This window comes from Carassius gibelio, chromosome B17 (genome assembly GCF_023724105.1).
Source record: "Carassius gibelio isolate Cgi1373 ecotype wild population from Czech Republic chromosome B17, carGib1.2-hapl.c, whole genome shotgun sequence".
NCBI lineage: Eukaryota > Metazoa > Chordata > Actinopteri > Cypriniformes > Cyprinidae > Carassius > Carassius gibelio.
Window position 1 is genome coordinate 5,079,743 of NC_068412.1, and position 21,047 is coordinate 5,100,789.

Sequence of the window (21,047 nt, forward strand, 5' to 3'; positions counted from 1 at the left end):
TCCAAGTCACTGCAACACTGTTATATGTACTAGACAACACTGTAAACACAATAGAGCTACATTTAAATGCAGAGGATCACTCATATCATAAATACATTCCAAGGACTTGTTCTATGGCAAAGCACTTAAGCATTATATAGATAATAATATCACTTTATGTAGAGCTTTGGAATTATGTGTTTTGTGAAAATACCTACAGATTACGTTTGTTGTTGATTTGTCTTAACTGTGAATTACGGTCTACTGGACTTACAGGTGCACAAAGGACATCACGTGTGTTATTTGAGAAATGGTCACACACAGTTATTGGTGTAATTGCAGTGTTGCAGCAGCATCCAGACATAGCATGCCAAAAATCTGTGTCCCGTGGCTTGGTCTCGACCTCTTCGAGGTTGTGGTTGGGAAAAGAATATTGGCAACGCTCTCAACCATCATTGACAACACCTGCCATCTGCTCCATTGGACTGTTATTACACAGAGGAATGTGTTTAGCATTTGGCTGCTCCCTTCACAGTGCACTTTCATATGTCCTGCTCTACTGCTGCCGTCAAGTGTGACTTGAGTCTTTTCTGCCGCACTTTCCTGCAATATTTGCTGGAGTAGTGTTGTTTGAGTTCATACTGTATGAAGTTGTTATTGCTTATATTTTTAGTTAATTTGGTTCTTAAAAGCGATATTTCTAATATTTGCATAATGTTTATCTAAAATTAATGATTTTTATGATCATATTTTGTCATTCATTGCTATGTTTGACACTATGGGTAAATATCTGATAACAGGTTTTCAAGATTTTTTAAGGTCCGATTCTCGCTATTAACAAAACATTAACTACAACTTTTGCTTGAATACACGTCTAATTTGCTGCTTATTAATAGTTAGTGAGGTAGGCGTTAAGTTCAGATATTGGGTAGGATTAGGGATGTAGAAGCACGATGAAATGGTAGTTGCTTCAGCAAATGTATTTTATCTTGTGTGCTTTTTTTAACACAAGAGGTTAGGTTTAGTGTAGGTGGTACATGATACGAACAACAACCAACATAATAATATATTGCCACAGTTTCGCGAGAAAAACTGATCACGCTATTTAGTGCTGCTCATTAGACATTTCAGTTTGAAATTTGCTACAAATAATGTAATATAATTTTACAGAAATTTACCTAGAGGCATGTTTTTTTAAGACACTGTCTGGTTAAATAAATAAAATAATTATATCGTTTATAGCACTTGTGACATGAAAAATTGCAGCGAACTGTATCTGGAGCACTGTATTTTTTTTTTAAAAGTAGCCAGAGTCACATAATTCCAATGCGCCTGCTTTGTTTTATTTATAGTTGTCGACAATGTAAATTCCATTGGCTCTGCTGTTTTTAGGAGATCTTACATGTGTGTACACAATGATGAACAAAAGAGAAGTGGTGCTGTTTGTTCATTTGACACAAGAACAGCTCGGAAACTCAGCTGTAATGAATCGAGCACCACTGAGGAGATAAGGTGCTGGGAGTGTGTGTTCGAGGGCCGCCAGCTCCCCGGGGAGACAGAAAACTATAGAGACGTGATCCAGGACTGCCACCGTCTGAGTGTCTCGCTGCTGATCTAGTCGAGCCTGGCAGAGTCCATCCCTCTGGAGTCAGACACAAGATAGATTTAAATATACTGTTGAACACGGGAAGGATGATGCCAGTCTCACTGCAATATGAAGATATCAGGAAAAATGCTGAAAGGGGTCACATGAGAAATCAGATTTACTTTGATCTTTCGAGATAAAAGTAGAAGAAATGGCTTGTTTTGAAATCCTCAAATGACGTCAGATACTGAAGACATTTACACATTCACAAATGAAGGGGGCATTTCTTAAAGGCACAGCAGCAAAGTCAAGTCAAGTCAACTTTATTTACATAGTGCTTTTAATAATAAAATTGTCCTGTTTAAGAGAGAAAAAGAGAGAGTGGGAAATTTCTCATAAAAACCTCTGGGATTTAACTGCATGGCTGAAAAAAAAATTCAACCATTCATACACTGTGGAACACTTATTAATATGATTTAAAAAACTGTTAAAAAAAAAAAAAAAATAAAAAAAAAATAAATATATATATATATATATATATATATATATATATATATATATATATATATATATATATATATATATATAAATCATGCTTTATATTTTAGCAAACTTTTTTTTTCTTTGTCTTTTTTTCAACAAAATAAAAAAAATATTTCTGAAGGATGATACTGAAGGGATGGATTACAGGAAAAAATACATTTTATGTTTACATTTTAAACATTCTAATAGAAAACATATAATTTAAATCATAATATTATTTCACAATATTAAGTAAAATCAAGTAAAAGTAGCCTTGGTTAGCAGAAGTGAATTCTTTCAGGTTTTAAAAATCTTATATCATGGCAGTGTAATTTAAATAGCAATACATTATAACACTTTTCAATAAGATTTAATTTGTGAGTTAAATGAATTAATTAAGATGAATAATGACTAAATGCTTCTAAACCACTTATTTTGTTTATATATATATATATATATATATATATATATATATATATATATATATATATATATATATATATATATATATATATATATATTCATTTATTTATTTATATATACGTAGTTAATGTTAATTCTAACATGTACTAATACATCAAAAAAAAAAAATCTAAAGACGTATCTGTTAACAGTATTTCATGGACCTGAGCTGACATAAACTAAAAATCAATATTTATAATTGTATTAACTTAACTTATTTAATGGATTACTAATGGGACATTATTATAAAGTTATACAAAGCTACTTGACTTCATGTTCTGGTCCAAACTCTTCAAAAGAATTTACATTCTTTATTCTGGTATAAAACACTTTTCATGATCCAGTTAATTCCCATACATTTCATTTTGTTTCACATGAACATAAATCAAGTAAACTGGGCTGAAAAGGCATGTTGTCTTTATTATATGCCTGACCTTATTTTCTTATTTATATCAGTTAAAAATGTGGATCCAGACTTCTTGTGATAAATCTCAGCATTTGAAGCATACTTTACTGTATGTCTATCTGAGGTTTAGTTCAGGTGAAGGCTGGGGATGTGTGTGTCTCGTCCGTGAAGGAGGCTAATGCTGCAGGCGCCGAGCTTCTCCAAACCTCCATCTGTTTACTTCAAACTGTCTGCGTCCCGTCTAAGCCCAGACTGCTGTGTGCTCGCATACACACACACCTACACACACAGCATATCTGCAGCCATTAAATGCTGATGCACTGAGAAGAGATACATTAGATTATCTAGTTCAAGTTTAAGCTGAGCTTTATTGTCATTCCGCTACATGTGTGGACATACAGCGGTGCCTCACAGGATCACGGTGCTACATAAATACAGACATACAACAATGAACTTAAACAGTATAAACCTATACACAACTAACCTACTGACAGATTTTGACTATACATATATTATATATAAATGTTTACCTATACATAAGCTAATTTCTTTTTTTAATTATTTTCTTTTCACAAAAAGATTAGAAAGCTAGTTAGAATTTCTTTTTTTCTCTCTCTCTTTTTTTAAAGAATAGAATTAGAATAGTGAGTGTTAAAGTTAGAGGGTCAAATAAAGATGGAAGAGATGTGTTTTAAGCCGATTCTTGAAGATGGCTAAGGACTCAGCTGCTCGGATTGAGTTGGGGAGGTCATTCCACCAGGAGGGAACATTTAAAAGAGATATATCACAATATAAATATATATATATATATATATATATATATATATATATATATATATATATATATATATATATATATATATATATATATATATATATATATATATATATATATATTGTATACACACACACATACTCTTCGAAAAAAAAAAAAAATACAAAAGCAGTTACCATTTAGAGAAGCGGCTATCGTCAGATATGAGGTTGTGATGTTGTAGTCGGCGAGGTGCCTGTCGGATGGGCAGGACGCCAGCGGGACAAACTCTGTCTGTGGAAGCTCAGGCCATTATAGCAGCAGCCTCTAAATGCCTGCTCGTATTTAACATCTACACAAATGTGAACTGGGGAAAGTCTCTGGGCGTTTGCTTTGTTTCTTTGCTTTAGGCTCATATTGATCTTCACCCCCCAAATGCCTTGCACTCAAGGCTTTTGAATGATTTTTTTTGTCATGTTATTTTATAGGTTATTATTTAATACATTTAATGCAAATATACGCTAGGTCTCATTAATATATAAACAAGTACATGAAAAGACAGTGAGGTCTGGAACTCAGCAGTGTAATTTATTTGTTGTACATATTTGTTTGTTACCAATATATATAGTGTTTGTATATACAGTTTGTGTGTCTGTGTGTGTGTGTGTGTGTGTGTGTGTGTGTTTGTATATATATAAATTGTTATTATTAATATTAAATCAATAAATCAGAATATGAAACTTCTGATAACTTTGATCCTGATATCGAGTCAGTTGTTGGTTGGAGAAGTGCAGTAACAGTGTGTACTGTACACAGCTTCTGCATCTGAAGTGGTTTTGTGTTTGAGCGTGAGCTGATTTCAGGGGAGTACGACGGACCCTCTGTGTGTTTCACTAGCATACATAAATCACCCTCACCGCAGTCAAGCCTCTCTCTCTCTGTTATGACTCTCTCTTTGTTATGGTTCAACCCTCCGTTGCTCTATTCTCTGAGGATTATCAGAACTAAACTGAATTGAACGCAGCTCAGCAGAATAATAAGGCATTCAGCCGCCTGGCCTGACACTTGGCGTGTAATTAAGGGCCTGGTGCTGCCGTTTGATGCCAAATGAAAGAAAATGGCCTCGCTCTCTCCCGCTGATTGCTGCCTGGCATCTTTCACCTGAATTTCCCGGCCGTCCCGCCATTGTGCAGCCGATTGCGAGCGTGTGGGTAATTGCGCTGCGAGTGAATGATGGCTCCCGTGGACTGCGTGGCACCACGTCACTGCTCAGGAAAAAGTACCGCAGTACACACAGGCGTCATGGTGTGCTACCTTTACAGTTAAAATAAGATGACTTTAAGAGAATCAGCACTGAGGGGGGTGATTATATATGCTGTTTAGGAACAATTTGCAAGAACAGGATGCAATGCTAATGTGCTCCAGTGGAAATATGCAAGAGTTTAAAGCATCATTGACTCACATTTGCAGTTCTGGGGTGTGTTTCTCAAAAGCATTGTTGGACATCTATGGTCGTTAGCTCTGTCGTTACCAACAAGATTCAATGATTCAGTGTTTCCCAAAACCACAGAGTGCAATAGTTGGATTCCGGATGTCAAAACTCCATTCATTTTCTCCATAGGAAAGGGGATTTTAAATGATAACTTACAGACCCCTAAAGACAGACCTACTGTGAGCTCTGAAGTTGTTAATTGATGGTGTATGCTTTTGTTCAAGCCATCGGTTTCTATTATTTCAACTTATCTTTTTGTAAATAAACATATTTAAATGCAGAATCCCTGGTGAAAAACTACATTACCCATGACACAGTACAGAAAATCCATTACATTTTTATAATTTCAGTAATCTCATTGACGTTTCCAGGTCTAGAAATCATCATTTTAAAATTCACTGAACTTTCCAGGCTTTCATGACTGTGGGAATCTTATTTAAACTAATGTTTTAGGCCTTTAGAAGAAAATCAAACCTAGATTGTGTGATACATTCTAGCAAAGGGATTCCCAAAGAATTATTCGAAAACAGCTTCTAATTAAGACAATTTCTACACCCTGTCTATGATTTAGACAGACAATGCTTCCTCACATCCACACATGAAAGACACTCAGATGTCTTCACAAATAAGACCCCTCAAATGCTGCTTCTTTAAACACTTTACTCCCTGATAAAATGTGTGCTTTCTCTGTATAATTATTATTGTGTGTGTGTGTGTGTGTGGGTGGGTGTGATTTCATTGGGATGTGACAACATGTTCAGTCACGTACAGGTCAGATAGTCTAAATAAGACATATACACAAAATAATCAGAGAAAAAAGTAACATAATGCTGAAAATTATATACTATTGCTGTCCAATACTATATTAGAACTTGAACAAGGGAATGAAAACAAGTGCGTGAATTTGGACACTGTGTGCACCAGAATGGTTTGTGCTGTTTAATGGTTAGTAATATTTCAAGATGGTTCACTTAATATTCCAATACTTCACTTATTGGACTGAAGAAACTTAGGTTTACATTTTATCTCTAAAATTCATGTCATTCCAACCTGAATGGCAAAGTTAGGCAGGTATTGAGATTTTTCTGTTTATTTCCATTGTTGAAGGTGACCATGGAGGGCAGGCTCTGAACATGCAGCATACAAGTATCAGCTCAGTATGTTTCATGTCTTCTGAAGCGATAAGATAAGTCTGAAGACATGATAATCGGTCACTTGACTCCTCTGCAATGCTAAGCTTGTTTTGTCTTATAGTAGTCATGTTTCCCATCCACTTCTGTTGGTGGTCTGCTGTAAAGTCTTTATGGAAAGATGTTGTTGTCATAAAGTGACAATGTTTTATTCTGTGGTTTCTTTACAGATTCAGACTTAGAAGTTTGTGATTAAGAGGACACTGGTTACTTTGATCAACAATAGTATTGCAGTTTTACCTATTTATCAATTCAAACGATTAATGTCATTGTTTTGTTTGCTTATAATGAGTATTAGCCTGATTCTGAATCTGATGGTTTTCTTTTTTTTTTTTTTTTTTTTTTTATCAAATTCTGCAGTCCACAAGTCTCAATTAGATATTTTCTCATTAGCCAAATTCTTGATTAGTTAGTGGACTCCACCTCACTGGAATAAATGACATTGGCTCATTAACTCATATGTGCATTCAGATTCTAATTGGAATTCCTTTGTTTTTTAGCTCTCAGATCACAGAGGGTGTCTTTGCAATTGATTACAAGGCCAAAATGACTGTATCATGATGAATATTCAGTATGATTTCTTATTGATAGGAATGTTTTTTATTGATTATTTTATTTTTAATATGCCAGTATTTATCATTCATTCATTCAGTCATTCATTCATTCATTCATTCATTCATTCATTTGTTCTTTGTTATATTACATCATTTCACAAAACAAAAATGTGTTTTTAAAAAAAGAAAATCAATACTTTTATTCAGTAAGGATGCATTCAGTTGATCAAAAGTGACAGTAAACTTTATCCATATTTATTACAAAATAATAATAATAATAATAATAATAATAAATAATAACAATGTTTCTCATAGTTTCCACCAAAATATTTAGCAGCACAACTGTTTTCAACATTGATAATAATCAGCATGTTTCTTGAGCAGCAAATCATCTTACATTAGAATGATTTCTGAAGATCATGTGACAGTGAAAAGTCAGCTTTGATCACAGGAATACATTACATTTTTTAAATTACAATAGGAAACAGTTAATTGTAATAATATTTTACAATATTACTGACTTCACTGTATTTTTTTTATCAAATGAATGTAGCCTTGGTGAGCAGAAGAGACTCAAATCTCAAACTTGAGCCCAGAAAGCAAAGATTTTGCTACATTGATGATTTTAATAGAAAACATTATCCCATTTCACTCTGAAATATAAGAAAAAATATGATAATTTTATTAGAGAAAATGTTTTTCAATGAAGAGCTTAATATTTTTGGTGTGTTTTAAGAGGGCTTTGGCGGAGAGCCCTCAGCTCTGATGTTTAGCGTGCTATCAGGCTCCCGGAGGGGCCCTTCATTGTCCCACCACACTCCACTGCAGCACCACTAACACATCATCTGTTAGCGCCTGCTTCACTGGTTTTAATTAGTGTCTCTGAATGCAGCCGCACAACAGAGGCTTGAAAAATCAAACGCCACTGCTCCAAATTTGTTTGTATCTGCTCCAGTTTCACCACACACGTTCACACAGCCAAACACACAAGAGCTGTTTGAGTTCCCCATCCTCCCTCAAAATATTTCCTCTGTCAATATCACACTGTCTGCTTCACAACCTGGCAAACGGCATGTTTTGTAGCAAACACAATGAAGAAGTTATATTTAATGTGCTGTAAGACAGCAATCGTGTGTGAGATTTGTGCAGTAATGTGCTCTATAATCATTTCCATTTATGTTGAACGAAAATATGAATCATATGGAAAATCGTTCTTTATTTATTTGTTTATTTTTAGTGGGTATTTCTTTAAATGAATCCTATTAAAAACTGTAAGCGATCCTGAGTGGAAAAGCAGCATGAATGTGAAATAAAAGCAGTTCCTCCCTCTCAGCTGCAGTTTATTTCTCTTTGAAGCAGAGCTGGCAAAAATCTGTCGTATTCTATATGAAGTGGGGAAATATAGCTAATGAGCTAAAGAAAGATCTAAATTTACCGTTGATTTTTCTTTTGTTTAGGGTAACTTGAAGCTCAGAGTGAGAAATCTATATGGGGAAGATATTAAAACTGCTATGCCGCTGCATGCTTCCCAGTGTAAATGTGATTTGCATGCTCATTTATGTCTATAATTACAAGTTTCTATCTTTTTTCATGTTTCAGAAAATGAAATTGGAGGAGGTGTAGTGACCTCTTATCAGTCGTCTAACATAGAGGGCCGTGGGGCAAACAGAGGTCTGAACCAAAGAGCGATTACACCGGCAATTACATCAGGTACCACTTCACACTATCTGTCTTTCTTTCTGTCTACACAGAGTACAGTACTTGATCACACAGAATGCATAAACACAATCAAGTGTGTATTTCTGCTATGAGCAGACTTGAACACACCCCTCAACTGCCATAGGCTGAGCAAACAGATAGTCCCGCCCTAAACTCACACCTTTGATTGAGTCACTGTTGATGTTTTGAGCTGATCTAGATATTTCTAAATGAATGTTTTGTGCTACAGCACCATTATGTTACATGTTTCAGGAAGACATCTTACCACTGACTTATTTCACACATCAAGCTATCCACTTTATTTTTTTTTACGCAATAGTGGGGGAAGCCATTTGTAACTTGAGTATTTAAGGCTTCCAATGTCGATTCGATTACAGTTATTTTACAGTTATTCTACAAGAATAGTCTGTTCTGCTTCTTGATGTTGCAAACTGATATTATTATCAAATTCAAATGTATTGTCATAATCATAAATGCTCCAGTTTGTAGAGCAAATCGTTTTACTACCCTTTATTATTCATAGTTATTTATCTATAGCCACTAATGAATCGGAAATTTCACACATTCACCAAAAATACTGATGCAAAATTGGACATGCATTATGAGTATCATGCTTTAAAGAGATAGTTTACCCAAAAATGAAAATTTGCTAGAAATGTCTTCACCCTCAGACCATCCAAGATGTACAGTAGATTAGTTTGTTTCTTCATCAGATTTTGAGAAATGTAGCATCGTATCGCTTGCTCATCAGTGGATGCTCTGCAGTGAATGGGTGCCGTCAGAATGAGTCCAAACAGCTGATAAAAACATCACAATAAGTGATTCACAGAACTCCAGTCCATCAGTTAACGTCTGAAGAAGACAAAAGCTGAGTGTTTGTAAGAAAAAAAATTATAAAAATCTAGACTCTCATTTTGACGGCACCCATTCACTGCAGAGCATACATTGGTGAGGAGGTGATGCAATGCTACATTTCTACAAATCTGATGAAGAAACAAACTCATCTACATCTTGGATGGTCTGATGATGAGGATTATCAGCAAATTCACATTTTTGGAGTGAACTATTCCTTTAAGTATTTAATTTTAAGTTTTTATTAAAACATTGATTGCATTTGTGGCTGTCCGCAGATGGAGGTGGATGTAGCAGAGGAGAAGCGCCATTGCACACGCTCAAAAGGTATTCTCCTTCCATCACTTACACATAACACACAGATGTAATGTGGCGATATGTTCAGACCGGCCTTTTGTTTGAGTGATAATCTAATCTTCTTCTGCCCTTTCAACTGACCTCTCTCGTCCTCTGTCTTTCGTCTCTCTCTGTGCTTCTTCACAGTTCCCCTGGAGCCAGCCATACAAGAGTTGTTCAGGTCAGTGTTTTTACAGACTGAATCACACACACACACACACACGCACTGGCAAAGAGGTCTTTACCTGGATAATGGCTGCCAATAAGCAGTATTGTGATCACGCTTTCCTGTTCTCCTATTTTCTTTCCATCTGTCATATTCGTTTGGGTGATGGTAAAACACTGTCACTTTGCTAAGCTGCAACTATTTCTCTGTACAATGACATATGGCCAGTTTCTTTCAGAGCCAAGTAATGCAATAATTTTCAATACACACTCTTTTCCAAACTTGAAGGTTGTTCTAGATTGATGTGACACTCTACAGCATTTTTTTCAAAATTATGTGAGAATTTTACACCCCTGGTTAGCATAAATTAACATGAATAAATATATTGGGTGCGTATCGCCTACTATTATTTGTTTATAGAGCTGGAAAGGCTGGGATTTGGCAGCATATTTTTGCATTAAATCATGGATGCATCTTATTAGGATCAGAACTTCTCCACTCACTTGGCATCCTAAAAACACTATGGCTCATCCTCTGTATTAGGATCAGTGCATGCTTGAAGAATTGAAGGCAGTGTGAGTTGCTTTAGATGAAAGACTCTGCCAAAGGCAATATTGCAATATTACAAAATTAGTAAACATAATTAGACAAGTATGCATACGCGGATCACATACACCATTTATTTGATTTAAAATGCATTTTCATGTTGGTCAAACTGAAAATAATGGTTCTTGTTCAGATTTTTCTAAAAGCAAATGTAAAAATAAGGTTTTTTTATTTTTATTTTTATTAGTTTTATTTTTTCTGAAAATCTGCTCATTGTGACTCACTTTACCAGCACAGGTCACAAATTATTTTATTCATATAATCAACTTGAATCAATTTAAACACATTAATGTATACCAACAAAACTATTTTTTTGAGTAAAATCAGAAGAAAAAAAAAAGAAAGGTTTTTAAGGTAACAATTGCAGGTTACCATTTATTTATTTATTTTTATTTTATTTATTTATAATTTTTTTTGATACACCTACATAACAGAAAATAAGATGCATATATATATATATATATATATATATATATATATATATATATATACAACATTTTATGATGAGTGTTTCTATCTTAATGCCAAATACATACATGGCCACAAAACAATCTCCATCTCTGAATGGACATCTGTTGATAGATTTCTGTCTGACAGCTTAATATTTTTGGACTAAAATATTAAACCAAACACCATTCAGAACACCTGAAGGGCAATACGTAAAGTCAGAGTTTTCAGTGTATTAAAAACATTTTGTTTTTATTAGTTTCAGCTTCTAAAAATGTCTTCCTAATTGGAAAAATCATAGAATCGAACCTTTTCATACAGTATTTTCAGTGTCCGTTGTCTGAATCATACCTGGCTTCAGTATCTTACAGCTAGTTTGATTGTCACTGTACGTTTGATGGACAGCTGGTTCTCTGCTTTATTGATTGGCATATCAGAGAAGAAAGCCTGGGAATGAAAGGTGGCAAAAAAAGATGGAGGTGAAGATTGCATTACTGTGCACCTGCTCCCTCTCTTTGATGTCACCTCCACCAGCAGCTTAAAGCAGATAATTAAAGATAAACAAAACAACGGTTCAGTCATTACTATCAGCCTCTCTCTCTCTCTCTCTCTCTCTCTCTGTTCCTCTATCTTTCTCTTTCACGCTTCAGATCATTTCTTCTTGAGCTGGTGGCTTCTCATTTGCATGCTTATCGAAGTGTTTTGACTATCCAACGGGAGCTGCAGTGCTAAGGTGGGATCATTAATATGTTAATTAGTCCTTTTGACACTTTGCTTAAGCTTGTGTACAATGTGCTCCTCATCCGTGACTTCAGTCACATACTCGCTGGATGTGCGCACACTCCCTAAACCCATTCGCCTCTGTTTTATGGGCAAAATAAATACTTACAACAGGCAGAAAAGCAACTAATCAAGTGGCCACTTGTCGGCTAATGGTCCAGCCCACACAAAATATTGTAGCAGTGGCACTAGTACCTTAAAGGGATAGTTCAGCCAAAACTGAACATTTGCTGTTCAAAAGAATGATTTGTTTGTGAACCAGACTTGACTGCTAAAGGATGTTAAAGAGCACAGCCTCTAGTGTCAGCAGCTAGTGAACCTCTTGAGGTCAGGTAGTGAGGTTACTCACACAGCTCTTGGAGTTACACACGCATGACTTACAGGTCAGCGAAGCCTTAAATAGCTGCAAATATGGCTGGCGAGTAAACAGACTTTCCTTGAATGGGACTTTAGAAAAACATCCAAACATTGGAGCTCACGTGATCATTCTACTGTGAGATCAAGTTTCAGTGTGATGGAGAAGTTTTTCTGAGAGATTTACCTGTTCTGTTCTGTCTGCCTATTAATGAACTGGTAATCATTTATTCTGTTCATAATTTCCAGTGCTGCTATTTAAATACAAATGATATCCCTTCAAGCAGGTTTTTGCTTACTTTTACATATAATATATATATATATATATATATATATATATATATATATATATATATATATATATATATATATATATATATATATATATATATATATATATATATATATATGTATATATATAATTTTTTTTTTTTATTCAATTGATCAAAAGAGGCAAATAAATATTCACAAATGATATTCATCAGCATGTTTCTTGAGCAGTAAATCATCATATTAGACTGATTTCTGAAGATCACGTGACACTGAAGACTGGAGGAATGATACTGAAAATTCGGCTTTGATCACAGGAATAAATGAGATTTGAACAGATATTCAAAATTGTAACACCTAATTAATTGGTTTAATTTTGGAAACATTACTATTTTTTATGTTTTTGAAAGAAGTTTCTTCTGCTCATCAAGCCTGCATTTATTTGATCAAACATACAGAAAAAATTGTAATATTGTGATATATTATTAAAATTTCAAATCATTGTTTTTAAATTTATTATACTTTAAATTATCATTTATTTCTGTGATGCAAAGCTGAATTGTTAGGATCATTATCACACGATCCTTTAGAAATCATTCTAATATGATGATTCATTATCAAAGTTGGAAACAGTTCTGCTGCTTAATATTTTTTCAGAACATGTGATGCTTTTTAGGATACTTTAGGATGCTTTTAGGATAAAAAAAGAAGCTATGTTTTTAAAATATAAACATTTCGTAATAACAATATACACTACTGGTCAGTAATTTGGGGTCAGTTTTTTTTTTTTCTTTCTTCTTTTAAAATAAAATCAATACTTTTATTCAGCTAGGATGTGTTAAATTGATAAAAAGTGATAGTTGAAGAAAATATATTATTAGAATATATATATATATATATATATATATATATATATATATATATATATATATATATATATATATATATATATATATATTTATTTATTTATTTTTTTAAATGCTGTTCCCTATCTGTCGGTCACTACGAGTTATGTCAAACGACATATGGGGTCTCACTTGGGAGGTCAATCATCTCTGAATTTAAGAGAAAACGCCAATGAAAATTGGCTAGTGGATTAACATACCTGAGCCACTCCCCGTGCCAAAGGGTATAAATAGGGCGACAGGTGCATCCACTCATTAGATTTTTGCTTCGGAGCCGAGTAGTTGATGAGAGCAGTCACTACAAAGCCAATTCATCTTTGTTTTGAGGAGCTGTTCCTGGTCGGTGTGACAGCGCGGTACAGTGGTGTCCCTGTGAAACGGCGATTCCCCTTGGCGCTTCGGCTAAAAGAGACAGTTTCTAAAAGAGCAAATCACGGACGATTCGCGTCTTTTTCAAGATGCCGTTTTGTCCGTGTCCTTCTGAATGCGGTCGTTTCCTGTCTTCGGTTGATGGTCACGAGTGTTGTCTGCAGTGTCTGGGCGTCCAACACGCTGAGGCTGCGCTCGTGGATGATTCATGCGTCTACTGTGGGCGTATGAACATGGCAGCGCTGCGATCGCGTCTCTCACTCCTCAAGGGAAGTGCGGCAGACCCCTCTGTTGCCATCCATCCCGGTTTCTCTGGCTCGAGCAGAGGACCACCGGCTGGTGCTCTGGGAGATCTGAGGGTTACAGTGAGAGCTTCTCCGCTGGGCCACGCCCCACAGAACTCTCGCTCCTCCCGCAGCGCCTGTCCCGTGCAGCTGCAGATTGATTCTGCTGGGCCATCTCCGGCGGTCCCAGCGTGTCTTTTGGTGCGCCTCCCTAAGATCAGATGTCGATTGCTGCATCAGGGGATGGGTTATCGACCTCTGAGGATGAGAATTCTGTGGGGCTCCCCCCTCGCGTCCAGATCTCTGGAACCTCCACGTGTGGCTTCTGGACGGGACAAGGCAGACCTAAGTGATCTTCCCCCAGCGGTGGTAGACACTATTACTCAGGCTAGAGCCCCTTCTACAAGGCAGGCCTATGCTCTGAAGTGGAGTCTGTTCACGAGTTGGTGTTCTTCTCACCAAGAAGACCCCCGGAGATGCCCGGTCGTGCTTTCTTTCCTGCAAGAAAGGTTGGAGCGTGGGCTGTCACCCTCCACCCTGAAGGTGTATGTGGCTGCCATTGCAGCCCATCACGATGCAGTAGATGGCTGGTCCCTGGGGAGGCATGACCTGATCGTTAGGTTCCTGAGGGGTGCCAGAAGATTACATCCTCCTAGGACACCCCTGATTCCCTCCTGGGACCTCTCTATTGTCCTGACGGGACTTCAGAGGGGTCCCTTTGAGCCGCTGGATTCAGTCGAGCTTAAGTTATTGTCTCTCAAGACAGTGCTCCTGATCGTGCTCACTTCCATCAAGAGGGTCGGGGACCTCCAAGCATTTTCGGTAAGTGAAGAGTGCCTTGTGTTCGGGCCGGCCTACTCTCATGTTGTCCTTAGACCCCTGCCTGGATTCGTGCCCAAGGTTCCCACCACTCCCTTCCGAGACCAGGTGGTGAACCTGCAAGCGCTGGCCCTGGAGGAGGCAGACCCAGCCTTGGCGTCACTGTGTCCCGTAAGAGCGCTTCGCATATACGTGGACCGCACCCAGAGCTTTAGAAGCTCTGAGCAGCTCCTGGTCTGCTTTGGAGGTCAGAAGAAAGGGAAGGCTGTCTCTAAGCAGAGGTTGGCCCACTGGATAGTGGATGCGCCTCTCTGGCAGACATCTGTCGAGCTGCGGGCTGGGCGACACCTAACACCTTTGCGAGAATTTACAACCTCCGTATAGAGCCAGTTTCTTCCTGTGTGTTGGGTAACAGGTAATTGGCGTGAAGTGCTGGCTCGGTGTCAAGCTTGCTGCGCCATTACCCCATTACCCCGGTTGGCGTACCCTGGTCGAGCATCCTCCAGCACCCTCGGCAGTCAGACTTGGCGGAGCAGTCTGTCACCAGGCCCAGTACTGGCATTAGCATGCTCGGAGTTCCGGTCAGCCCCTGTACTGGGCTAGGTGTTCATATGGCTTGGTTCCCTACAGGTAATCCCATATGTGTATTTTTCCACGGTAAGGTTTCCCTCTTGGCAAACCCGTGTCTTCCCTTGACAGACCCGTTCTGTCAGTCTCTTCTGTCCCCTTCGGTAGCAAGGTCATTGAATTTGCGCTGGGGCTTTGGGAAGGTTACGACCTTAAGAGTAGCTTTTGTGGCACGCCAGGGCTTGTCGACAATTGCAGTGCCACAGGGTTGTGACGATGTTCAGGTTGTGGTGTTTTCCATAGGACCCCATATGTCGTTCGACATAACTCGTAGTGACCAACAGATAGGGAACGTCTCGGTTACGCACTTAACCCTCGTTCCCTGATGGAGGGAACAGAGATGTTATGTCCCCATGCCACAACCTTGAACCATTCGCTGTTGCCGGGACACGTTCTCGGCTCCTCAGCGTAAAACCTAATGAGTGGATGCACCTGTCACCCTATTTATACCCATTGGCACGGGGAGTGGCTCAGGTATGTTAATCCACTAGCCAATTTTCATTGGCGTTTTCTCTTAAATTCAGAGATTATTGGCCTCCCAAGTGAGACCCCATATCTCGTTCGACATAACGTCTCCGTTCCCTCCATCAGGGAACAAGGGTTACGTACGTATCCGAGACATTCTTTTTAACCTTTTATTGATCAAATATATTAGACAGCAGAACTGTTTCCAACACTCATAATAAATCAGAATATTAGAATGATTTCTAAATGATCATGTGATAGACTGATGTTACATGTGACACTGAAGGCTGGAGTAATGATGCTGAAAATTAAGCTTTGATCACAGGAATATATATATATTTTTTAATTATATTCAAAGAGAAAACTAATATTTTAAGTTTTAATAATATTTCACAATATTACTGTTTTTTTCTGTATTTTTGATCAAATAAATGCAGGCTTGATGAGCAGAAGAAACTTCTTTCAAAAGTTTAAAATAGTAATGTTTCCAAACTTTTGGTCTGTACCGTACTGTATATATTGACAAAAACATCCCAGTTGTGATCAGATTGTCAAAGTCTATGGTAATTTTTGCAGGTCTTTAAGGATTGCTCATTAGGACAACCAACCAGCAGCACAAAGATCACAGTTTAGCACTGTGTATCTTACACATTTGTGCTGTACTTCCAGGCAGCCTTTAGAAACATGCAACACACATTTGAAAAAGACTCGCAGTGATCTAAACTCTCAGGTCTCCACTCATACTCACAGTCCGCCTACTCAGATTCTAGATTACTAGTTTCTCTTCCCCCGCGTTCAGTTTACTCCCGGCTGAATGACTGACATGGCTTTGCTCTTGTAGCAGGCAATCAGTGCAGCCGTCTGAGGGGGCTGTGGAATTACAGGAGCCTGCACTCAAGAAGCTCGTCTAGCAGACCTTTGGCTCCGTGATAAGATGAATGAGGAACCGATCTAAACTGAGAGGTGGGGGTGCTGACAGAAACAGGTAGTGATCATGAGGGAGATTAGTTACACCCTCCTGCCTGGCCCGACCCCAAAACCCACCTCATGAGATCAGACATGCAATTATACAGGCAGCGCGTAACCATGGCGACACAAAAATCTCAGATAATTGTGTGCAGAGTGATTGGCTTTCTTTCTTAACTAGATTCAAATCTGCATGCAAGTATATATTCTTAAGAAGCAACACCACATTTATACAAAGCTTGCATTTGTTTGTGAATTTCATGAAATATGTCCAGGTAATATGTTATGCCAAAATCAAGAAAATAAATTTTATTTTGCTTAAACATTTTTATATTTACAGTATTTTTATACCTATTTTTATAATAATATTTTGTGCACTGTTACACTGCAATTACAAACATGAATGGTTCACTAATGAAAATATAATGATAATTTAATTTAGTAATAAAATAAAAGGAAATAAAATAAAATAAAATATGCATTAAAGGGTAATTATTTAGTTTATATTATTATTAGTAGTAGTAGTAGTAGTTGTAGTAGTATTTATTTTCTTAGAAGTCATGAACATAATGTCACAATGCAGAAACAAAGAATAGACACGCACACACACATTTTACATTATTTATTTATTTATCATTTTTACCATTATCATTATTATTATTATGATTGTGTTGGGGTGAAATGTGACCTAAACATTACATAAATTGGGATTATGTTCAGGATTTAAACTGAGCATCTGAAATGACAGGAATCACAATTCTCCAGTCTGGAGTTTCTGATGAAGACAGGGCAAGAAGACATTACACACCAACACAAGAGACTGACACACATTATTCAGCGTTGATGGCGACCTCTCGCTAATGCACTCACATGCATGCAAATAACTACAGCAATGTGTGACATCAATGTTTTGAGTGACATTTAGTATCTGGGTTGCACAAGATGCTCCATAAAAGAGTCATGAGCAAATCTGTGAAAGCTGAATAATTCATGTAGTGAGAGGTAAAAACAAAGCACCGCTGTTATTATTTGTTAATAAGATACCATAGCTAATGAGGGAGCTGCTGTTTACAGCCTGCCTTTGCTTTTTTAGGCATTCTGTCAGAGAGCCAGAGTCGACTTTACAGGAATTATTTTGCTTTATATAAACACTGTTTCAAACCCTAGAGAGATGTCTACCTAGTCCTAGACAGTATTTTAAGGCATTAAGGGCAGTAGAATGTGAGGTATTTCTACTTGATATATCTGACTATTAATCATAATTCATGTTCACAAGTCTTTAACTTGGAGTCCAAGTCAAGTCTGAAGTCTTTAACCTGGAGTCTGAGTCAAGTCTTGAGTCTTTGGTCACGAGTCTAAGTTGAGTCTCAAGCCATTTAATGGCTCACTAAAAAAATCCATTCAGAATCCTCATGTATTGAAATCTTCCTATTAATAACATTATTTTATAGGCTATAGACAAAATATATATTATATGATCTGCTTTGAAAAAAAAAAAGAGGTGTTTAGATGTAAGGTTATTGTACATCCAGCCTGTTACTTACATGTTTTAATCCATTACCATGTACAAAACAGTTTTTCTGCAATCAAATTCAATAATAAGAGTCCGATCTACCATGACACATAAAATATGTGACACAGATATTACAATACCATACAAATAAAGTGTTTATTTATGATGTAAGTCAGGGGTACATAATTAAAGTTCCAAGAGGCGTGGCCTCTATATTATCTCTATAAGTAAAGGTAAAGGGATTTTTTAATTTTTTTTTTTTTTACATGTATTGTATTTTTACATTTAGATACATGAGACACCATGTTACATAAAAAATATAAATAAATAAAAAAACTCCTGAAATCAGTACCATTTTAAAGGAGGGGGTGAAATGCTATTTCATGCATACTGAGTTTTTTACACTGTTAAAGAGTTGGATTCCCATTCAAAAATTAAGTTGTACGTTTGAAGGAGTATTTCTGTTCCAAAAATACTCCTTCCGGTTTGTCACAAGTTTCGGAAAGTTTTTTTCGAGTATGACTCTGTGTGACGTTAGATGGAGCGGAATTTCCTTATATGGGTCCTAAGGGCATGTCTGGAAGAGCGCGCGCTCCCGTATAGCAGAGCAATGAGAGGGCAGCCTAGGATCCGGTGAAACCATGTCTGTTTGTGTGGTGGGGTACCTGAGTATTTCGATCTGTAAATAGAAACAGATTGGTGACAACTAATATATGGTGGTTTTGTATTGTGGTTGCAAATGAGTGATGATTTGTTTTAATACATTACCAAGTGAAGTTTTGTATAAATCTTAAAGTGGATGATTAAATAATACTGGTGGAACTTACCTATTAAGGGTCGTGCCTGAAAATGGGCGGAGTCTGGTCTTTAAATCTTTGCGCTAGACTTCAGATGGGGCTTGTTAACCAAGTCGAGCAGACGTGCTGTTGAGGTGCCGTGAGCTAAGAAAAACCCCTTTGTATATTGGTAGATACAAGTGGAAAATTTGTGTATATGTATTATACCGTTATTTTGTTATTTTGTTTTTATATTTATTGGTTTGGACTGAGCACTGGTCAATATCTACACTGCTGGACTGTTGTTTTATCGGTGCACGTGTGAATAAAACACCAAGTTACACTGAAGAAAATCTGCGGGTTAAGTCATCTCTTTTGGTCTCGTTTTGTTGGGGTTTTGAACATTAACACGTCCCGCAGTAGACTGAGGAGACCCATTCTGGGCCTATCATAGTCTGCTGCATCACATTTGGTGGCAGCGGTGGGATGGCTTCCCGTAAGAAAGCACCAAAAGGCAAGAGGACTGGTCTGCGCTCACAAGTAAAGTGGGTGGTTAAAGGGGAAGAGACCGGAGACAGCTTGACATCAGAAGGAGAGGAGGCGTCATGGGTAGATCCTCCTGAATCGTCGAGCAAACCCGGCTTAGCACCGACCGGTGGACCATCCACAGTACCCAGCGGGGGCCTGGCGAGCCTGATGAGAGATTTCCTTGAGGCGCAGCAAGTGAGGGAGGAGAGATATGTGCGGGAGCTGCAGGGCATTCGTGAGTCAATCCAGCAGACTGTGAGATCAACCGTAGCAACTCCGAGTGACATGGGGAGCATACATATGAATCTCCCAACGCCGGGGCCTTCAGGAATATCCACATCACCAACCAGGTCACTAACACAGCATAGAGGGCCCATACATCGATCAGAGACACCGGTGCCTGTCTTGCAGCCAGGGGACGACATCGAGAGTTATCTGAGGAGGTTTGAGCGATTGGCCCGAACGTGGCAGTGGCCAAGGGAAGAGTGGAGCTGTCGACTCGTACCTTTACTGACTGGGCAAGCACTTGAGGCATACCTCGCAATGGATGAGAATCTCGCAGATGGCTACGACCACCTTAAGGACGCCCTACTGCAGAAGTTCAACATCTCAGCCGAGACGTATCGTCAGCGGTTTCGGGCAGTGAACATCCCAGAGGGTGCGTCACCAACCGAAACATACCATCGTCTGCGGAATCTTTTCCAGAGATGGGTGCGTCCTGATCTGCATTCTAAAGAGGAGATCGGGGAGCTGATCATCCTGGAACAGCTACTTCGTGTACTGCCATACTACAGCCGTACTTGGGTAAAGGAGCATGAACCAGAATCAGGATTAGCAGCTGCAAAGCTAGCCCAGCAGTACCAGAATGCCCATCGATCTGGCCCGCGCACTCAACCTGTCAAAGGTAAAGCACGGTTTGCACACACAGATAGTTCCCAAGACGCTATCCATGAACTTAAGTTGGCTACTACACCGAAACTGATCTGCTTTGCATGTCAACAGCCAGGACACAAAGCTTCTGTATGTCCAGCACGTAAAGCCAAACTGACTGGCTTTTGCTATGTGCCCAGAGAAAATGATGGGGAAGTAGACTCTGTTGGGCTGGGGCAAGGTAATAACATGCTGTTGGACATTACGGTAAATGGACATGCGTTAAAGGCAATGCTAGATACTGGTAGTGCACTCTCTCTAATTAAATCATGCCATGTTGTTAATGTTGACTATGATACCACCACTAAGGTACAATGCGTGCACGGGGATGTAAAGCCGTATCCAAAGGCTGAGGTGTTGGTGGGTGTGCAAGGTCAGATGTATCTTTTAA

The 21,047-nt window shown here is 38.0% G+C and overlaps 1 protein-coding gene across 2 annotated transcripts in view; it reads left to right on the plus strand.

Moving 5' to 3' along the window:
• myt1lb (myelin transcription factor 1-like, b) overlaps window positions 1–21,047 on the plus strand; it is a 117,443-nt gene that overhangs the window by 20,861 nt on the left and 75,535 nt on the right. For both annotated transcript variants that reach the window (XM_052580598.1, XM_052580599.1), the window contains exons 3-5: window positions 8,544–8,654; window positions 9,794–9,842; window positions 9,999–10,032. In XM_052580598.1, the coding sequence (XP_052436558.1) occupies window positions 9,794–9,842; window positions 9,999–10,032 (83 nt within the window). In that variant the 5' untranslated portion in view covers window positions 8,544–8,654. The remainder of the gene's footprint in view (window positions 1–8,543; window positions 8,655–9,793; window positions 9,843–9,998; window positions 10,033–21,047) is intronic.